The sequence below is a fragment of the Talpa occidentalis genome, unplaced genomic scaffold, assembly GCF_014898055.3.
Source record: "Talpa occidentalis isolate TD23 unplaced genomic scaffold, MPIMG_talOcc4v2.1 talOcc4.10, whole genome shotgun sequence".
Classification (NCBI taxonomy): domain Eukaryota; kingdom Metazoa; phylum Chordata; class Mammalia; order Eulipotyphla; family Talpidae; genus Talpa; species Talpa occidentalis.
In genome coordinates, this window is record NW_023600993.1 from 73696119 (window position 1) to 73716723 (window position 20605).

The window sequence follows — 20605 nt, forward strand, 5'->3', positions numbered from 1 at the left end:
AGAATGGTGCCAATTTATACATATATTTCCTTTTACTTGACTACATTACAATCTCCAATTTCCTATTACTCCTTTGATGGCACACATTCAAAAATGCAAATTTTCATACACAAAGGGAGAATAACTCTTGAAATAAAGGTTGGTGCCACTGGAGACTTGAAGCTCACACTTGATTTAGTAGAACCACATAGACAGCTGAGTGTGACTGTCTGCTCAGCAAAAGCAACAGAATTTAGACTCAGCAAATTCTGTAGGAGAGTAATTTTAAACAGGAAACAGAAATGGGAGTCTATGATGGCATAGCTGCTCTTCAACCTTTCAACAGAACCAAAAGCTTTGGAAAAGACCATCAAGAACATCTAGATTAAATCCTTCATTCGGCAGAGATCAGACTTACCAAAGTAGATCAGAATAGACAGCAACCCAGAGTTTTTATTCCATCAATTGCACTCACTCTTGATCTTCCTGCTCTTTAATCCTAAGTCCCATGATTACATGAAATAGATATTAAGACTTCCGTACTCATATCTTCCTGTCTCTGTTTGTTTTCCATAGGTAGTCTTTAATACTTTTTCTTCAGAATCTCATTCCACAAGTTTTTAAAAATTAAGACATATATTTGTGCATGTAAGTAAGTATGTATGTTTGTAAGTATGTAAGATGATAATGGCACAGATTGTATTTTCAAGAAATGGCTGCACTGATACATATCCCACCCCGTGGTGTATTTTTGGTTTTATTTTAATGTGACATTGACACTTTCCTTCAAGAAGTGAGATCTATGTTCTTTCCCCTGCAACTTAGGAGGACCTATAAATTGTTTTGACTGGTAGAAAATGGACAAAATGACACTTTATGACTTTTGAGAGTAGGCCTCAGAAAGTGATATGGATTGAACTGGCTCTTGCTCTTGAGACACTGAGTCAGACTGCCTCAAAGCCCCTAATGCTGACAGATCAATTAGAGAGACTACCTACAGCCAGAGAGAGGCACAAGGAGCCCCTACTACTCCTTCCTTCAATTGTTTGAATTTTTCTAGCCAATGGCTCAGACAAGTAAGTGAGCAAATATCTAGATTGTTCTACCTTTCAATTTCTGAGCTACTCTAGCTGATGTTGAATGGAGTAGAAACAAGTTATCTCTGCTGAGCCTGTCCATCTTCCAGATTTGTGGGCAAAAGGAATGCTGTCATTTTAAGCTAATAAATGTTAGGGTAATTTGTTATGCATACATTATTCTTTACTGGCAGTTAAGCACACTAATTTGTGGAAGAAAATATTTAGATGTCTTTGTGTGAGGGTGACTTAGGTGTTTGCAAAGCTGAGAAACCAGGCAAGGGTTTAAATTTCCATGACTGACTATCTAAACACAAATCCTATGAAACACCAATGAAAATTCAGCAGGAAAGGGAAAAATAAAGGAGTTGAAGAAAGTGAAACCATCAAGCAGGTGCATTTTAAAAGGTAAACACTGTTACTAAGAAAAGAATGTTAAAAACAAGACCACAGGCCCCAAATGGAGTGGCTACTGGTAAGCCCCACATCACTAAACTGAGATTTAATTTTGGCTCTCTCAAAAATGAATCTTATACCAGTATATCAGGAAACACAGAACAATGCCCAATCTTCATGTGTGCTTTAAAAGAAAATGTCTTTTTAAATTACAAGTGTTGTAATATTCTGTATCATTAATCACAGCTGAGATTTCCTTATTTATTTTTGATGTCCTGTTTTATTGACATTGAGCATGAACATTTAGCCTCTGTACTGGAGACTACAGTAAGCTTTGACCGAAAATGATGGTAATGTCTATTTCCTGACCTTGTAGCTCTATTACTGCTGAATGCATTAATGCCATGACTTGTTAAGTAGAAAATGTATTGGTTAAATTTTTTATCAGACCTATGTTTTGGGATCTAGCTTTACGCTGTAAAGAATCACTATGTCTTTAACATTAAGTTCCTGCAAGGAGCACCGCATCATTTTAATGGTGACTGCCTAATTCTCAGCAAGTAGAGTCCAAACTCTTTTGGTTCAAAGTCCTTCTTAAAATAGCCCCCAACACACATCTACCCATAACTCCAATGTCTCTGTAGCTTGGGCTCTTTGTTTCTTTGTGCCTGCCGAAATTTCAGTTTGGTACTTTAATCACCCTCATATTCCTTTTCTCCTTCAGAGTCCCTTGTCTATGGCGAACCCCTGGGGAACTTCATAAAAATGTAAATATCCAGTCCTAACTTCCTTCAGTGAGTCTAGGCCATAGAGTTCTTGTAAATTATCCAGGTAAAACCAAAACCACAAAGTTTGAGAATCCAAAGAACTTTAAGTCTTAAAACCCATAGCTTGAGAATCACTGGCGGATGGTCTGGTATCAAGCTACCTGATTAACAGCTCTGTCTCAGTTTCCTCATCTATGCTATCAGGGGCTCACAGCATGCCAACGAGAGCTTCTATAGTAGCTCTGCAAAGGTGCATAATGTCAATTCAATCATGAAAAATCATCAGCAGTAGAAACATACTATGAATCATAAACAAATTAGAAGAATGCTACAATACAATTGGCCTGCAAAAATGTCAAGGTCACTAAGGTCAAATTTAGGTGGAGAAGGCAGAGGAGCTCTTTCACACTGGAGAGTAGTGGAAACATGACAAAGGAAATATGAGCCAGAACTTGATCTTTTTGATAAAGGAACACTATAAAGCAAATTGGTAAAACTTAAATGGGAACTGAAAGTTAGATGGTAGTCATGTATCAATGCTCATTTTCTTTTTTTATCTTTTATTGTGCTCATATAAGAGAACTAGTTGTATCTGCAGGAAATGCAGAATGAAATATTTAGGGCAAAAGTACATCTGATCTACAATTGACTCTCAGTAGTTCAGGAAGAAAATGGTTCTTTCTACTGTCCTTAAATTTTGCTGTAAATTTGAGAATGTTTACAATAATAAGAAAAAAAGTCCATAAAAAGTGTGCTCCAAATATGCAGTATATCTACTCAAATGTCACTTCCTGATCTAGCGGAGTGCTGGCACTGGGGGGCAAGAATCCACATTTTTAGCATTTACCATAAGCGGCAGGTTTAGACTGAGGATTGAGAAGTTCCCTGGAGAGGAACAGTTCACAACCATTCACCAAGCACTCAGCTAAACCACCTCATTCTACAGTCAGTTTCTCTGTCCCTCCACCCCTTTTCTCCCAAATCCTGTATCTATTTTCTTTTTTTGCCAGCAGCAAAGATTGTTAGAGATCAATAGGGAATTCTCAGGATAGAGAATTGAGAAATGATTCAAGTGGATCTGCTAGCGTTTCTGTCCAAGGAGAATACAGTTCCATGGTTTTGTGTGTATCATTCCTCAAATAGGGCAATCCCTGGAGATGAGTCATTTCCTGAGCCTGCCTCTGATGGCCCCAGCGTGACAACAGGTAGGAGAGAACAGGCACACTTGAGCAAGGCATTAGGAGAGGGTGGCACGCAGCCAGGTAATTCTAGTGTAGGTAGACAGTTTTAAGGCTCTCTCTGGTATAGTAGGAAGCACAACTTTGTTACACTAGAAAATGGAAAGTCAGAAATATAATGTCAAAATCCTAATGTGAAAATCCAATACTGTTCAAATAGCAGTGATTTTCTTTAAAGACAGAACAAAACAACCCCTTTCTCTGATGAAAAAATTAATATCTAATATTATAATCCCTTAAATATCCTATGGTTATGGTGCCAGCTTTGGAAAAAAAATACTCTAAGGTTTCAACTCTATAAAGCCAGGGACTGAGTTTTCAGCAAGGCAAAGACAAAAGTATCACTGTGATGATTTCTTTATCCTTAGTTTTGGAAATTAAAATGGACAAATGGTTTAACACATGCAATCTGAATTCTCCATAGATACCTAAGAGACTGAAAGAAAGATACTTTAAAAATTACTAATAAAAGACACACTGTCTATGCCCTGATAAGCTGCTTCTTTCCTTTGGTTTTTGGATAGAAAGGATGACCTTTCACGAGTCCTCTACACTACTTTGGAGGACTTTTAAAAGAAAGTTTTCCCATCTGTGAAATGCAAAGGTTGTTCTAGATGGTCTCAGAGGCCTTTTTGGCTATTAACTCATGATTCAGAGCTTTTGAATTAAGGATGGCAATATTATTGGGCATAAAGGAAAGAGTTCATAAAGAATCAATTCTGCTGAATTTGAAGGTTATGTAGAGTTATAGAATTTGATATGTAGAGAGGACCTCTGGGATATTAGGTGAAGGATTTGATCATGTGCCTAAGAGAAATTATATATATGAAAATAGATTCCAGGTGCATCGATTCCTAGTCCAGGGCTCTTTCCACTAGGTTACAACTATATTTTCCTTTTCCTTTTCTTCTTCTCTTCCTCCTTTCCTCCTTGCCTTCCTTTCCACCTTTTCCCTCTTATTTCCCTCCTCCCTTCAAGGTTTTCCCTCCTCCCCTCTTTTGGACTTGGCAATCATAAGTGACAGCCATTACATAATTACCCATTGAGTGGAAACTTACAGACTGAAAACAGAATAACAACAATGAAAATCACAATGAAACCCTACTATTGAAATCATCTAAAATAATCTTTTTTGTCACTTATCATCTTTGTTAATATTCTTGAGCTTTCACTCTTCTTGTTACAGATGAAAATTTTCTTCTCACCTGAAAATTTTGCTTTTGCTTAATTGGAACTGGACCACAGGATAAGCTAATATAGTCTTCCCATGATAGGGCGAGCAAGACGTGCCGGACAGATATGGGAAGAAAGTTTGACTTATTCAAGTACCACTTGTATTTTAGATTTGCGAGTTGTGCAAAGGGTAAGGAGACTCGTTCTTGACTTCATTCTTTCTCTCAAATGTCGAGTTTAATCTCAGAGAGTTCTGCTGTCTCTTATTTAAAAAAAAAATGTCCAGAGGCAGACCGATTCTCACACTTTCCATTCATTGCCTCTCAGGACAAGACACTAGTATCTCTTGTTCTGACATACTATCTCCCTGTTTTGCCTTTAGACATTCACGCCTGTTCTCAATACAATAACCTGAAGATTGCTTTAAAATTTTAAGTACAATCATAACCCTTCTCTACTTACAATGTTTTATTCTCCCTTTACTCAGAAAGTCAATGCTCTTGCAGTGGCCTACAATACCCTAGGCAGTGATTCTTGAAGTGCGGGCCCTGGCCCCCAGCATCAGCCTCACCTGGAAATAATTAGAAATGCAAATCCCTGTCACCCCAGATATCATAAACCAGGAACTGGGTTTAACTTGGAAGGTTCTGATGTACACTTGAGGATGAGCACCACTCCTCTGTGGTATCAGCTTCCAGCGACCTGTCCTGTTACCCCTGGTTACTCACACTGACTTTTTCTTTGATCTCATATTCATTAAGGCTCCAGTATTTGCTTTCCCCACTATTAGAATAACATTTTCCTAATAACTGCTGAATTTACACATTTACGTTCCTCAGGATTCTTATCAAAAAAATCAACAAAATAATCTGTGAGGTCTAACATCTTTGACCCCTTAATCCATTTGTCTCATAAATTCACCCAATCCAACTGACATACATACAGGCACCCCATTGTCTCTTCTCTTTTTTTTTTTTTTGGATGGCACTTAACTTGGGCTTTCTCATGAAGTGACTGTCAGGATATCAGTCAGATCTTCAGTCATCTGAGGCTTGCCTGTGCCTCAAGATGACAACCAGGGTGGCTCACTCAGCTGACTGGTGATGGGCACTTGTAGTTGGCAGGAAGCCTCAGTCCCACACATGTATACCTCTCCATAGTATTGCTAGAATGTCCTCAGCATATGCCAACTGCCTTCGCCCACACCAAGTGATCCAAGAAACAGTCATACAAAGGCGACACTCTCTTATGAGCTAGAATTATATAACTAGAATGCCATACACTGTCATGGGATATTCTGACTCAGGCTACAATGATACACTACTCTTAGGTTCCTGACCCACAGATGGTCTGAGATGAAAATAAATTTTAGGCAGCATTAGATAAATAATACTGCATATGTCATCATTTGATTTATTAATATTTTATTTAATTTTTAAAAACCTGTCAACTACCACCAGCTTATGCACCTTAGAAAATCAGGGTAAGAAAGAAAAGTGTGTGTGTGTGTGTGTGTGTGTGTGTGTGTGTGTGTGTGTTTCTTCAGTGTCTAGAAGTTACCTTTACTGTTGAATAGCAGGTATTTTAAGAAAGGTATGTGGAATGAATACTTAGAGAATTTGTATCTAGGTGGTGGATGCAGTTGTAGGAAGGTTGCTGTACAGTATCTGAGGCACCCCTACTATGCACAACTCTGTGAGGCACCATTTTCACTGTATTCCATGTGAATCGACTTCTGAGAGCACAGTTCCACATAAAATGCATTTGACCCCGTGGATACCTTGAATGGACTTGATGACTCCCTTTGCTCCCTCCCACCACAGGGTTTTGTTGGCCACGGTCTCAGAAATTCTCATGTACAATAACAGGACCATGGACTATTAGGTCAATATTCTCTAAACAGAGACATTCTTTAATATCTTAATCCCAGCATAGTAGGAATAGCAGTCATCAGATCTCAAGGGATCATGGGGACTGGTTCAATGACTGTCTCGGTGGCAAGGATTGAACTGAAGTCCAATAACCAGGCCTGACCTCCTTCTTCATGCCCCAGACCTAACCTGGTACCTCTATGACATTCTAGAGCAGAAAGCAGAGGTTTGTGAATGATTGAGGGGGGAAGGTGCATAAATACTGGGGGTAGACTAGTTTCTTGGGAATCTTTATTTGACTATAAGGATCACTGAGATCAGGAAGGGGGAGAGAGACAGGGAGAAATTCCATTTGGGACAGGAATTAATTTCATGTGGGAAAAGCAGAATTTTCTTTGATTTTAAGGGGGAGAGAAAAGCAAAAACAATAGCCAGATATACGATGAGCTCCATGTATTTAAAATCTTACCTCTATTTGCAATATGATTTTGTTTATATTAAAAAGAATTTCAAACATTAATAGACAAGGTAGGTGAGTTTTTTGGTGCAGGGAATACTTCCCATTTCAAATTTGATACTGACTACTCCTCTGTCCAGAGATTGTGTCAGATGTTTCCACATTTCCTCAGCCCCAGAGAGTAGGTTTTCCCTCCATTTTATTTGAGGAAATTGAGTTTGGTGTTAGAGCAACTACCAGTAGAAAGCAAATTGACAATTAAGAGCTCTTCTAGCATTTTAGAGCAGCAAGAGTGATAACTGTTGAATATTAAAAGCCAACATACCCAGGACCCAAGAAAACACTTGCAGAGCCCGTAATGTCAGGGGAGAGCCAAGAAATGCCCAGAGGAGAAGGAAGTCCCTCACCCCAGCTCATAGGTAGGCTAATAAAGCCCAGGGGAGCAGGAGGTGGCAGAGGGGAAGGCAAACCCCTGCCCCAACTTCCTACTAGTCTGACAAAACCACGTCCTGGGATCACAGCAGAAGGGGGAGTGAGTTAGAAATTACTGTCTGGACTGATATGCCAACACACCACACCTGCCTGAACAATACACCCCTGAGAGAGACGAGTCAGCCCCATTTTAGCCCGGAGTCCCCTACCTGTCCTTACAATTGTTCATGCCTAGACTCTGCCTTCCCTGATCTGTTCCTGGTGTACTTTCATTCATTTCTATTAAACTATGCTTTGCCTAGATGTGGCTTTAAATTCTTCACTGTCATAGTCAAGGACTGAGGAAACTTCAAACCAGGAAAGACATCCACACACACACTGACCTGCTTTTCTCTGGGTAGGAGCATCCATATATATTATCACCCATAGGAGGACACCTCCAGGAGTGAATAGGAATGTTCCTGATAATATGCCAAGGACAGGAGGCACAAACAGGGATTGCTCTGGTCAAACAGGACCTATGGTGACTCTATCCAGGTAGGCTCTGCCTTTCTCTTTCTGAAAAGTCTCAATACCCACATTCTTTAAGGCCCCTTTAAAATCCTAGAGCTGATGCTAAAACAGAACACCATGGTTATAACCACAGCCCTGTTTAATAGGCAAATGTGGAGAGCATGACTAAAAATTTAAAATAGACTGTTGGGTCCTTCTATTAATTTGAGACAGGGGAATAGTTCAGAATGGCCCAGAATCAAACAGAACTTAAAGAGTATAATTAAGGCAAGATGGTGATACAGGCTTCTATTGTATGCTGATTTTCACCATGGAAATGTACCTTTTGCTTAAATTCCTAGTGTTTTAAGGTCTAGAGAATAAAACAAAGCTTTTCTTCATGAGAAAGCTGCGCTGCCTCACTCCCACTTTTTTTTAAAAGCTGGTCAATCATTAAACTTGTTTGAGTGATGGCAAAGTCAAAATTATGACTGCCTGATTTTACCCTTCACTGCACTTGTCAAAAAAATTAAATTAAAGATCATGCTTATGAATATAATGCATGAACTGCTGCATGGCATTCTGAAAGATAGAATGTCCCTTCTGTCCAGCCACTCACAAAACAGCATGTGACACAACACTTTAATATGCAGAAAAATAATAGAGCAGAGAGAAAATTCTGCCTCTCTGGTAGTAGGAAGTGCATTCTACCAATGGTTCGTAGAGCCAGAAAAAATTACTTTACTAAAAATGGTAATAATAATTCCTCTAATAGCCATGTTAGATCCTTAAAATTTGCAGTGCTTTCTAGTTTCCAAAATGTTTCACATAAAATTTCATCTGACAAAAGAGATCATTAATATTTGAAGGTGCAGTATAAGGCTGATTGATGTAGCATTGCAACACCTTGGTTTTCTGAAGAATGAACAACCATGTAGGCTTTTTGAATATTCTATGTACAGGCAATTGTAGAGCAAGATTCAAAGCACTAATGCCTTCTGTAAAAATATGATGGAAAAATAGCATTTATTACCAAAACCACAGAAGGCTTTGGAGATGTATATATGTAGAAAATTACTGTTCTAAACCTACTACTGAATTTTAGAAGTATAAAATTTACTTAGCTTCTAATGAAATTTTTTTTTATAAATAAAATTCTTGCCATATATATGCATTTTTTTATTATACATAAACTTAGAAACTGGAATATTAAACACTTCAAAATCTATCCCTACCCTTTCTCTATTTCTTCAAGATAATTTTTTTAAAGATTTATTTATTTATTGATACAAGAACCGGGGTACAGGCCAGATGCGCGGGAGGGTGAGAGGATTCACCAGAGCAGAGTGGGGAACAAAACAGGCAGACAAGTACACTGAAGTACACTGCTGAGGGGAGCAGCGGGTGAGACAGGAGAGGTCTGCTGTGCCATGTGGGACCCTCGCTGGCCGGCCGGGATTGAACCAGCGCTGCAGAGACTGTGGACAGCTTCACAGCACGGTGCTCAGTGGCCTGTGCTACCAGGGGAGGCCCACTTCAAGATAATTCCTGATGTAAGTTTGATATATATCTATCTGAACCATGGAGGAAGAGAGAGAGAGAGAGAGAGAGAGAGAGAGAGAGAGTGTGTGTGTGTGTGTGTATGGTATACAAATATATACATATATGTAATGGGTTATGCTGTGGTTCAATCCAAATAATGAAAATAAAGGTCTGCAATCCTAAACCCAAAAAATAGAAAATAGAAATACATACATTTAGAAATTGTTTGATTTTGAATTTCAGTACTTCAGTATATTACTTAATAAAGTAATAATTCTTAGTAGTAATAAAAAATTAAGGCTGTTAAAATAGCTGCACATATCTGCCCCTTCAACAAAGCTAGATTAATCTCCAGAAGAGAGAAAGAGAAAAGGATTAGTGAGGTTGTGTTGTTTCTAGAGAAGAGAAAGTTTCACATTGATAAACTGCATGGACTTGGGCAAGTTAAAGGGTCATTTGCAGTCTGTGCTTTAAAACCTATATAACCACATGCTCTGAAAATTCTTCTTCTGGATCTAAATACAGTAACCATGGTTGTGTATGCTAGAAAATTAAGGTGAAATGGTGGAATAGCTCTACTCCATGCTCCTGTGTACGGATGTGAATTGTAAGATAAGCCAAGATAATCAGAAGGAGGGAAACAGGGCAGAGAATCAGGAGGTCTAAGAGAGGAGAGCTGTGGCCAAATGATAGGGAGTTAAATTTGGTCCTCCATAAATAAAAATACCAGAAGCTCCCTTGTGAGTGAGATGACCAAGCTAGGAAAGATTGATGACTCTCAAATGAGACGAAGACTTAGAGAGAAGGGTCATGATCCCTATTACCCCTCTACCCAGCAGTGCTATACGCCATGCGCATATCCAGCAGGAAAGAATGATGATGACCTTTGGAATTGTGACAGGAAGTGAAAGATGCAACCATTCAGCGAATGAACTTAGGAAGCAGTTTATCAAAATGGAAACACAGATAAGTGTTTGAGCACATATCACAGAGTCCTTCACCCCTGGCCATTCAGATTATTCCCCTTTCTTACCCCTTTCCCAACAATCTTTACTTTTTTGTCATTAAAGCCATTTTAGGAATAGGATCATAATTCCCAAGTTTCTGTGAAGTGACCAATGTTTACATTTCACCATGACGCCATAGAGAGAACATCCTGGTAACAAGCAGGATTCTGAGACCACGTATTTGGGAGAATGAAACCATGTTTTTAGTCATTTAGGATTATGGAATGACGTTCCTAAACAAAACAAATTATATAGGAAGTAAACACCACAATTTGAAGAAATAACTCAATGGATTCCCTTATTAATTGAAGGTGACACAAATGCTGCAGTTTATAACCTACCCTGTGACCCTCAAAAATGATAACCCACTCAGGCTCTGGAAAACAACTTTCAGCACAGATCATGCATTTGATGGAAACCACTCAGTGAGCCCTCTGTAGCAAGAGGCAGGTTTTTTTGCCCCTAATTCATTCCCAATAATGGCCTTAAGAGATGGTTCAGAAATGACCTAATTATAGCAGAAGATGGAAGCCCTGGCTTCTCTCCCAATCAGAGTCAAACAAAGCTCACCACCTTGGGCCAATTAGAGCTACTGACCTACTCCATGGTTCTGAGTATTTTCCGAATGATCCTAAACTTTCAAGCACATTTCAGGGCATTGGGGCAATGCCTACCCTATCAAGGTGCACATTATGATAGCAATTTTAACAGTCATCACTAATGGGAAGTCAGGCCTATGCAAGGCACTTTACACATATTAAGTCTATTGTTGACTGCTTCTATTGTGCACTGTTAGTTGGAAATGTTTCTCTCTTGTTCCTCACCTGAGTGTGGGCAGGGAGCACTCATTGTTGTGTCCTTCTCCACATCTCCTGACTTGTGGTGAGCTGGGAGAAGGAAGAGTCCTATCTATTTACAGAAAGCATGCATCTTCTCTCCAAAAGCAAAGCTTGCCAGGGCAGCCCAGTGCCCCTATGCTTATCCCTATCCTTGAGGGTATGTATTCCATAGTCAGGGGTGAAATCCAGCATTGGAAACCCCATCTTGGAGGCTTGGCAACAAGATGCTCTGGTACAACTTTATCAGTAATAAAGCTAAATGTTTTTGATTTCAAACTTTCTTATAGCTTTGCTTTCTGAGTGGGTTCTGAACCCCAATGAAGGATAAGGCAGTGTAGTTACTTATCTGGAACCCTGACATTCACACAGATGCTGAGCAATCATGCAGGGTTGCTGCTCAATATTCCTCTTTAGAGAGAACCTGATGCTGGGAATGGAATCAGCTGACAGCATCCAGAGGTCACACTTTTGGGATCCACAACAGCATTAAGTCCATATGGAGGCTGCTTTCTCCCCAAGTTGCTTATAGCTGAAGAGTGAGTGGGAAAGGGATACTAAAAATCTCAATAAGAAAGTAGAAGGCATAAATGCTTTCTCCTCTCAGAAATTTATGCAAACTCTTGGGTTAAAAGATCACTTAGAAGTACGTAATCTACATTTGAGAGAAAATTTGAATAACCTCTAAGTGGTAGTGGTGTCATTTCCTCATAAAACTGAACCCAAATGGACCTACCCATTCAATGCAAAGGTGTGTGGCTCCTAGAAAGTGGAAAAGAACATGAAAACAAGAGACATTTCCTGTCTACATTTGAGAGAAAATTTGAATAACCTGTAAGTGGTAGTGGTGTCATTTCCTCATAAAACTGAACCCAAATGGACCTACCCATTCAAAGGTGTGTGGCTCCTAGAAAGTGGAAAAGAACATGAAGACAAGAGACATTTCCTGTATCCGTTGTTGAGGATCGATTCTGGGTTGAAAATGTGTTCATGAGGGAAAAAAAAAAATCAGAACACCTAACTTTTAGATATTACCAATATCTTTCCACTTTGCAGAAATGGAAAATATATCAAATTCAGAAAATGATTTTTTAAATTTAGTTTTACCTTAGCAATGAAACCTGACTTTTCATATTCACATTCAGGGAAGAGTAGATACATTTGGAAAGGATAAAGAATTGTTTTATGATTTTTGAACACTTAGAAATATTTGAAAATGATATTGCATACATAATATAAAAATTAAGTGGAAGTGTCTTCTTGTGGCATGATTTTTAAAAGAAATTTGGTATACAACTTACCCTCGCTAGAATCTTTCGAACTTTCTGGCTTCTTTGCTTTGCTCTTCTTGTGGGGTGGAGAGAGTCCTTTTGGCTCTAACCCCTCTGGAAACACAAAGATTTAATACACTCTTACTTAAATATTTACCAGTAGGGTTCAAAATTATATTGAAGCTTAAACAAGTTTTCTTCTTAGTAAATCCGTATATACAAGGAAGCTTAATCACAGATTCATCTATCATCATGGCAGAGCTAAACTTTGGCAAAGAACTGTGATTTTCCAATGAATACAGACTTAAAGTTCAATTTAAACATTTTTGTAGCCATCATTAATGATTCAGACACATTTGAAATCTTAGCCGCTTTTTAAAAAATTAGTAAATTCTCCATATAGCAACCCCAAATTGGTTTTTTTTTCCTCCAGGAGATTTTGACTTAAAATTTCATGGATTAATTAACAATGTCATACAATTTCTCCTTCAAAATAAAGCTAGATGAAAGGCAATATTATCTCATTTTGGAGGGAGTGGGGTTTAAAATTATCTCTACTATTTAATAGACCTCCTTAGTAATGTAGATTCTAAACAACTTCTTTCTGCCTCCCCCAATTAAATTATTGTGATTCTCACTTTTTTTCAATCACTTCCCTTGTCAAGTCTATCCATGTAAAATAATAAATTAAATTCTCAAGGCAGTTTTAGAAAACATCTCCAAATTCATCTCATTCTTCTTCTACAGGACAATTTTTTAAACATTAATTTGTACCTCCAGCCCTGGTTTCTCTATCAACCTTACAACTTTTTCTGCAATTGCCCATGTATCATTTTGTTCTGCATTTGAGAGCACAAATCCTAACCGCTAGCCACCAGGGAGGTTTTGTTGTGCATTTGGATTCTGGTTGCATCTCCAGATCTACTTTTCTACCTTCATCCTCCTCCATCTCTACCTCTATTCCTTCTTTGTGTTGGAAAACTTGTGTCTATGGAATACACCAATGAATTCCCTGGTTCTCTGACTTCCTATTAGAATCAGCCCACAGGGAACTATTACTAGGTTAGCTATAGTTTTCATGGGCCAGCTATATCCTTCAATCTATGGTCATAGCTATTGGCCTTTTCAACATGGTGCTCTCTATCCTTTATGTCCTATGACTAGCACCTCCTCATTATCCCTGAAGGGTTGGGACTTAAGCACACCTTACTCTTCCATTTCTAGTGATTTCCATTCACTCAACTCCCATCAGGCATTTCAAGTTTATATAAATAATCCCTTTGGGCATTTCAACAACACTGTCAGGACAACACTCTTGGTGTCTATAAATCTAGTCTCTCCATAGTATCCCATACCTTAAAGGATATTTCTATGTATACAGGAATCTAAAGCAAAAATTGAGATATCATCCTTTATATTTCTTTCATTTAATTCTCGAGTAAGTTATATATATAAATCCTATCAGTTCTGTTCCAAAATATATTCTATATCCATCCGCTGTGCTCATCCTTTATAATCATTGTCTCAGTCCAAAACCCTTACCTGGGTTAATGCAATAACCTTCTAAATTCTAACATCTAGCTTTCCAGTATTCCTGCATTCTACTGTCCATGTAGCAGCCAGAGTTATCTTTAAAAACATACACCAGATCATGTAGCTTACCTGCTTAAAAACCACTGCTCTTAGAATATGGTTCAAGTCCAAATCTGTGGCTCAGGACAACATGTCTCTTAGGCTGCACCCACTGCTCTAGTCTCATCTCCCATTTGTTCTTTGTCATCAAGTTTATTGGCTCCTTTTATGTTTTTCAGTCATTGCTATACTGGCTCCTGCCTCAGTGCCTTTGCACTGCTTTTCTTCTACCACCCCCTCCCAAACACACACACACATATTCACATCTCCTTCCTTCTCACTCTTTGAATCTCAGATCAAATTAAATTCCAAAAAAAAAGTTCCCTGAATGTCTAATCTGAAAAGTCCTTGCATAAGAAATCTCTCTCAAACACACAACTACTTGTATCTGAAACTATCTTGTTCCTTTTTTGTTGTTGTGTGTTTCCTTCCTCCATCCTACCCCCAAGAATGTAAGTTCCAAGAAAAAAGGATATTAGGCCTTCCTAATCTCTCTTGAATCCCTCCCTGTGCCTAGTAATACCTTGAGAATTTCATTTCAAATTCTATTCATTTCCCCCTTATACTTCCTTTTCTTTAACACCTTTCTTTAAGGCCAAAATATAATGGAGCCTGTGTCTAATGCTCATGCTTTTAGCTGCCACCTTATGTCAGGACTCTAAAATTACACAACAGAGCTGGGGAGACTATCTCCCCCCATTTATTAAAAAGGAAACAGAATGAAAAATGAATTTCATTTATGTGCTATTAAAACCATTGGCATTATGAACTACAAAGGTTTTTAGACAGTAGGTTGGTTTTCTTTGGTTGCAAGTCAGTCACCTCTAAGGTCATTACCAAGGCCAGGGTGAAAAATTTTGCCAATGACTACATTAGCAAGTCACCCAAACTCTGTCAGCAGGTGTGAGATGGATGCTGACCCTTTGGAATGGGTTCAGGAAAACCATAAATGAGATGCTTGGAACAGCTCACTGAGCACAGATGCTGGGCTCAAAGGAATTTGTAAAATGGGCAAGGGAACATTGACAATCTCACTGAGAGAAGACTCTAAAGCTTTCTTGCCCCTGAAATGCATTGTCTGCACCTGGGACCAAAAGGGGTATTGCTAGTGCCAGGAATTCAGCTTTAAATCAGCATTTCCTAGAAGTGAATTTTTGAGGATTTAATTTTTGATATCTCACCTGAATGAGAATTTATGGGGAATAGGTGAGACTTAAAAAGACATCAATTTATCTACATTTTGAGATATTTTAAGTTCCCCAAAACTTTTTGAAAAAAACTGTAGAGCACTCCTCAGTGGTGGGCATGCCTGCATTGTAAGCAGTCATCTATGACATAAGTATAGTATAATTTCATAGCACAGGTGAATAGATGTTTGGGGACACTTAAATGAAAACTGATGACACCTATGTCTCTCTATGCTCACATTTCTACTTGTGGTTCAGAAGGAGCAATTCTCTTAGTGTGGGGAAGCTAAAAGACGGTTCCTCAAAAAAAAAAAAAAAAAATCATTTCCTTGGCAGTATGTCGTGTTATCTATGTCATTGCCTCTGTTTCTTTCAGAGGGTAGAAACCTGGAGCTTGGCCCTAATAAAACTTTGTCTCCTAATGAAGTCAACTGTGTTCCTGATTATGATATGCCTGATCTGTCATCATTGGCTACTGATTTTCTGTCCCTGGTAGTAGAGTTTGGGCCCATTTCAACAGTGTATGGTCTTGAAAATGGAAGAACATGGGGAAATATTTACTATGTTAGAATTAAAGAAACTGAATAAGGACTTAAAAGAGATGCTAGGCATTTAAGCCAATCTATTTATACCACCTCCCATGGACATAACCTCACCTTGAGGATGACCTTGCTGGACACCATCCAAGATGTGCTTGTCTCTGCTTACTATCAGAGCCTAGGCACAAGAGCTAGGGATTTAAGAACATGAACTCTGAGGTTGGACACACCTGAGTGCAAATTCCAGCTCTGCTGTTTAAACAAGAACTAATCTCTCCCAAGCCTCAGCTAACAACAGACATAGTCTCCTTCCTACAGGTGTTGCATGTCTTAAATGAGTTCATGTTTATTGTGTGATTGGCACAAGCTACATTCTCAAGCTAAGTATGGCTCAGCAGAGGTATGCTGGAGCTGACCTGAGCCAGCTTATACCACCTGATTGTACCCATCTCTCCCCAACTCTACATTCATCGGCCTCACATTTGGTAACTTGAATAGTACATTGGTAGGTGTATTTACACCATAAAGTTCTGAAAATTTTTCATCAGGTTTCCCCTATGCAGAAAACAAATTTAGCTGCCTCTCACTGATTTTAGGAATTCAAATTATTATTCGCAATCATTACTAACATTTGCTGGACATTTGATTCGTTATGGTTATTACAGCTTTAAAAATCCCTCCAACTTTTCTATTTGTATGAGGAGAAGAAGAGGTGATACAGGGCCAAAGGAAGGCAGCAGTTAATGATCTTGAGAGGCTGGTTCAGACTCATCCTTGGAAACCAAAAAACTGGAATATGAGATCTGAACTGAAGCCAATTTGCTCACCAACGTCTAGCAAGTCCAGCTGGCACATCATGGAACTATCCGCACAGAAACCCCCCAGTGATTTCAGCACTCGGATATTAGGAAATGGAAAGCAGCTCCCAGGGCCATTTTGCCTCAGTGAGTTAGCATTCTTGGGCCATTGAGTGTGACTTGAACAGCTGTGTCCAGCTGCTGGAGAGAAATCCCCCAGGAAATCTGGTAGGACTAAAATTGAAATAATGACCCAATTAATGCCCCCAAACCTCAAATGCTGACTCTTTATTAGCATTAATAATGATTTCTTTAAAACCACTCAGTGGTTTGGATTGTTAGCTGCATCTCATTATGAAGTCAACTCCTTTTGCCTAGAAATATGTACTTATGGCACTTAGTCAAATGAGCCTTGGCCCAATAAGGTCCTTAAACTGGCTAAAAGGGCAGTGCTCTCTGTGGCTGAAGGATATTTCCAAGGATATTCAAGTAAACAGGATAAATGAAAACAGCAAATATTAACAATGCTTGGAATTTCATGGGATTTAATCTAAGACAGAATGACCACTTAAATGAAGACTCATTTAAGACGTGAGTCTTCTAAATACTTCCATGCAAATGGAAATTGACATTTTCACTGAATTTTTTTCTTGGGCTTTATGTTTTAGAAAAGGCAAGTGAATCTTTGTCTTTCATTAGATTCTCTCAGTAGTAGACACTGAGACAAAAGTTTGAGTACTAGTGCTTAATTTGAGAGATTAGCCCATGAAGCACTATAAGAGAATAAGGAAGGAGAGAGAAAATGTAAAATAGTAAATACTAGGTGTGTTAATGAGCAAGTCCTATGGTGAACACTCATTGGGAGTGTCATATTGGGAATAGCATCTTATGGTAGAGAGCCTGATGGTTTAGAATCTTGGTGTCCAATACCACATATTCCTAACATGTACTTGAGATGTGTCCATTCTGCAGTGAGAGGTGAATGTAAAGTACACACAAAAAATTTAAAAATTAGTATTAATAAATGTAAGATATCTGCCTAACAATTTTTATATTATTGGAATGATGTTTACATGTGTTATGTTAAATAAAATAGTATTTTCATTCATTTTTAACATTTTTTTCAATGTGGTAGAAATTCTGAAATTATACATGAGGTTCACATTATATTTCTCCTCAATAGAGCTGGAATAGAACATGCCTCAAGTGTGTCTGGTAGGATATGGATCAACTGATTCTTTTTTTTTTTTTTCTTTTCTACTTATTTATTTTTTTTTTTTAATTTTCTAGAGGTATGTCTTATTTATTTATTTGTTTGGTTGGTTTATACATGCACTGGGTACAGTCAGAAGCGCGGGAGGGTGAGAGAATTCACCAGAGGCAGAGCGGGGAGCAGAGCAGGCAGAAGGACCGAAGTACACTGCTGAGGGGAGCAGAGGGCGGCAGGAGAGGTCTGCGCGCCATGTGGGACCCTCCTCCGGTAGCCAGGGAGCAGCCGGGGATCGAACCAGCGCTGCAGAGGCTGCGGGCAGCTTCGCAACCCAGCGCTCAACCGCTGCGCCACCAGGGAGGCCCTGGATCAACTGATTCTTGTCTATCATTGGTTGAGGGCTATTCCAGAGAAACTGACACCTTGATATTTTGAGTTAGCTTTTACTATCAGAGAGAAGCACTCAGCTGAGAATCTCAAGCTGCCCCAGCTAAGGGCTCAGCTCACAGCTGTTATTAGTCACCAGTCAGACGTGAGGGAACACATTTTCAGATGATTTTTAGCCCCCAGGTACTAAGTCTTCTTTCTGAGTCCTCAGACCTTGTGGAACAGGATGATCAAGTTCCTCCTGCTGAATTCTTTGCCCACAGGCTATATGAGCATAATAAATTGATGTTTTAACCATCGGACTTGGGGGGGATTTGTTATACAACTCTATTAAACTATAATCTCATTTTCCATTTCACCCGAGCTGCCTGGGAACTCAAAGTCTAGTTTAATGCTTAAATAGAAATACTAGCCATAGGAGTTAGTATACTACTTTCTCATCTTATGACCTTGAGCATACATTTCTATTTTATTAACCTTAATTTGTCTTTCTTTGAAAAAATGTTAGCAACAAAATGATCCCTGTCAATATAAGAATAAAATCATAAATTTAATACCTGAGTCTTCTTTCATATCAACATCTTCTTCTTCATTATTATCATCTATTAAAAAATCAGAGAAAAACTCATATGAAAACTAGAAACACCAGAATGGTTCAATTTGACTAACTGAAAGAAATCAAGGAAAACGTAAATCTCAGTAAAAAAATATCATTAAATCATGCATTTCTACTGTTTTATCTTGTTATGTTCATCAGAAGTGTAATATAACACCTGGGGTTTACATTTCCTTTTTAAAAATTATTATGTATTTATAACATACTATATACACATGATATTTTAATTTTTTATTTATTTATGAATAGACCTCTGGTCTATGAGGTATAGAGCAGAGGTGTGTGTGGGGGATGTGAGAGGATTCACCAGAGATGGAGTGGAGAACAGAACAGGCAGATTGACTGAAATACACTGCTGAAGGGAGCAGCAGGCGAGACAGGAGAGGTCTGCTGTGTCATGTGGGTGAGCTTCCTGGCTGGGGATCAAACTCATGCCACAGTGGCTGGTGATAGCTTGATAGTGCTGAGACTTTAAGCCTTGTGCCACCAGGGAGGCCCCACAATGATCTGTCTTATAAAAATAATGTTTGCCACTTCAATCACCTTAATTCCCAAGAAATAAAATAAACATGATTTAAATGACATATTTTCTGCATTTAGTAAAGCTGTGCCTGCTCACATCTAATACCTGAAAAACATGGCATTATCATTTGGTTGTAGGTTGACTTGTCCAAAGTGTTCATTTGCTATTCCTGCTAATCCAAACTGCTGCCCAAGTACTCCCACCTGTTGCACCTTCTCTTATCTCACTGCCCAGTACAACCGACCTTTAACTGGAAAAGGAGAACTTTCTCCATGCTGTAGAGGGCATATTTGCATTTTTGAACTTCTAACTTTTTAAAATATTTTTACATAATATTTATTTATTTATTTTCCTTTTTCACATCATTGTTCATTTTTAAACAATATTTGCTTCCTCCCACCTCAAGTGCAGTCCCCATAGAATTTCTTTCACCAATGCACCCGTGCACCATCACCACAGTCCCCTGTGCTCCTCCCTCCCTCCCTCTGTCCCTCTCCCTCCTCCTCTCCTGCAGGATGTCTCTGGTTTATAACTGTCCATTTTTGTTTTGTTGTGTTTTGTGTTGTTATTGTTTTTTTATACACTGATGTCTTATTTGGTTCCCCTATATTCCCCCTATTAAGTGAAACCATCCAATATTTTTCTTGAACTTTTGAAGTTCTCTTAAATGTTCCTTGCCCCTGTCAGGGCCAATTCCTGTCTCATTTCCATGTTTCTTCTTTTCACTCAAATGACTTCAACCAAAATCCAGGCTATCAGTGTCATCTTCCTTCCCTATGTCATGGTTTCCCAACTGCTTCTCTCTTTTTCCCATTCCTGATTTCAATTCATTTTCACAAAGCTGCCAAATCACTCTGGTTCTCTGGTCTGGATTATAACCGTTTAATTAATTCCTTTTTGCCTAATGAAAAAGTCTATGTTTTTTTCAGGGTAACAATCAAGGCCATAATGTTTAGTTCCAAACACTTTTGTCACCCCTATTCTACTCATACTACCACCTTTATGGATGGCCACAATCATACAGGGCTATTTTCAATGGGCTATTTTCTCCAGGCTGCCTTTAGTTTCTGGTACTTGTCTCAGTCCTGAAAGTGTAGCCCTTCACCATCTCTATTCACTCTCATCCCTCAAGATCAAGCTGAGGCATCATAACATCTTCACCACTCAAGTTTGAATG

General features: G+C 38.8%; 1 protein-coding gene across 5 annotated transcripts in view; it reads right to left on the minus strand.

Annotated features, from left to right (window-relative positions):
* Positions 1-20605, minus strand: part of MACROD2 (mono-ADP ribosylhydrolase 2) — a 1913210-nt gene that overhangs the window by 142870 nt on the left and 1749735 nt on the right. For all 5 annotated transcript variants that reach the window (XM_054696174.1, XM_054696171.1, XM_037494392.2 and 2 more), the window contains exons 10-11: positions 18847-18891; positions 12568-12651 (exon numbers count right to left, since the gene is read on the minus strand). In XM_054696174.1, coding sequence (XP_054552149.1) covers positions 12568-12651; positions 18847-18891 — 129 coding nt within the window. The remainder of the gene's footprint in view (positions 1-12567; positions 12652-18846; positions 18892-20605) is intronic.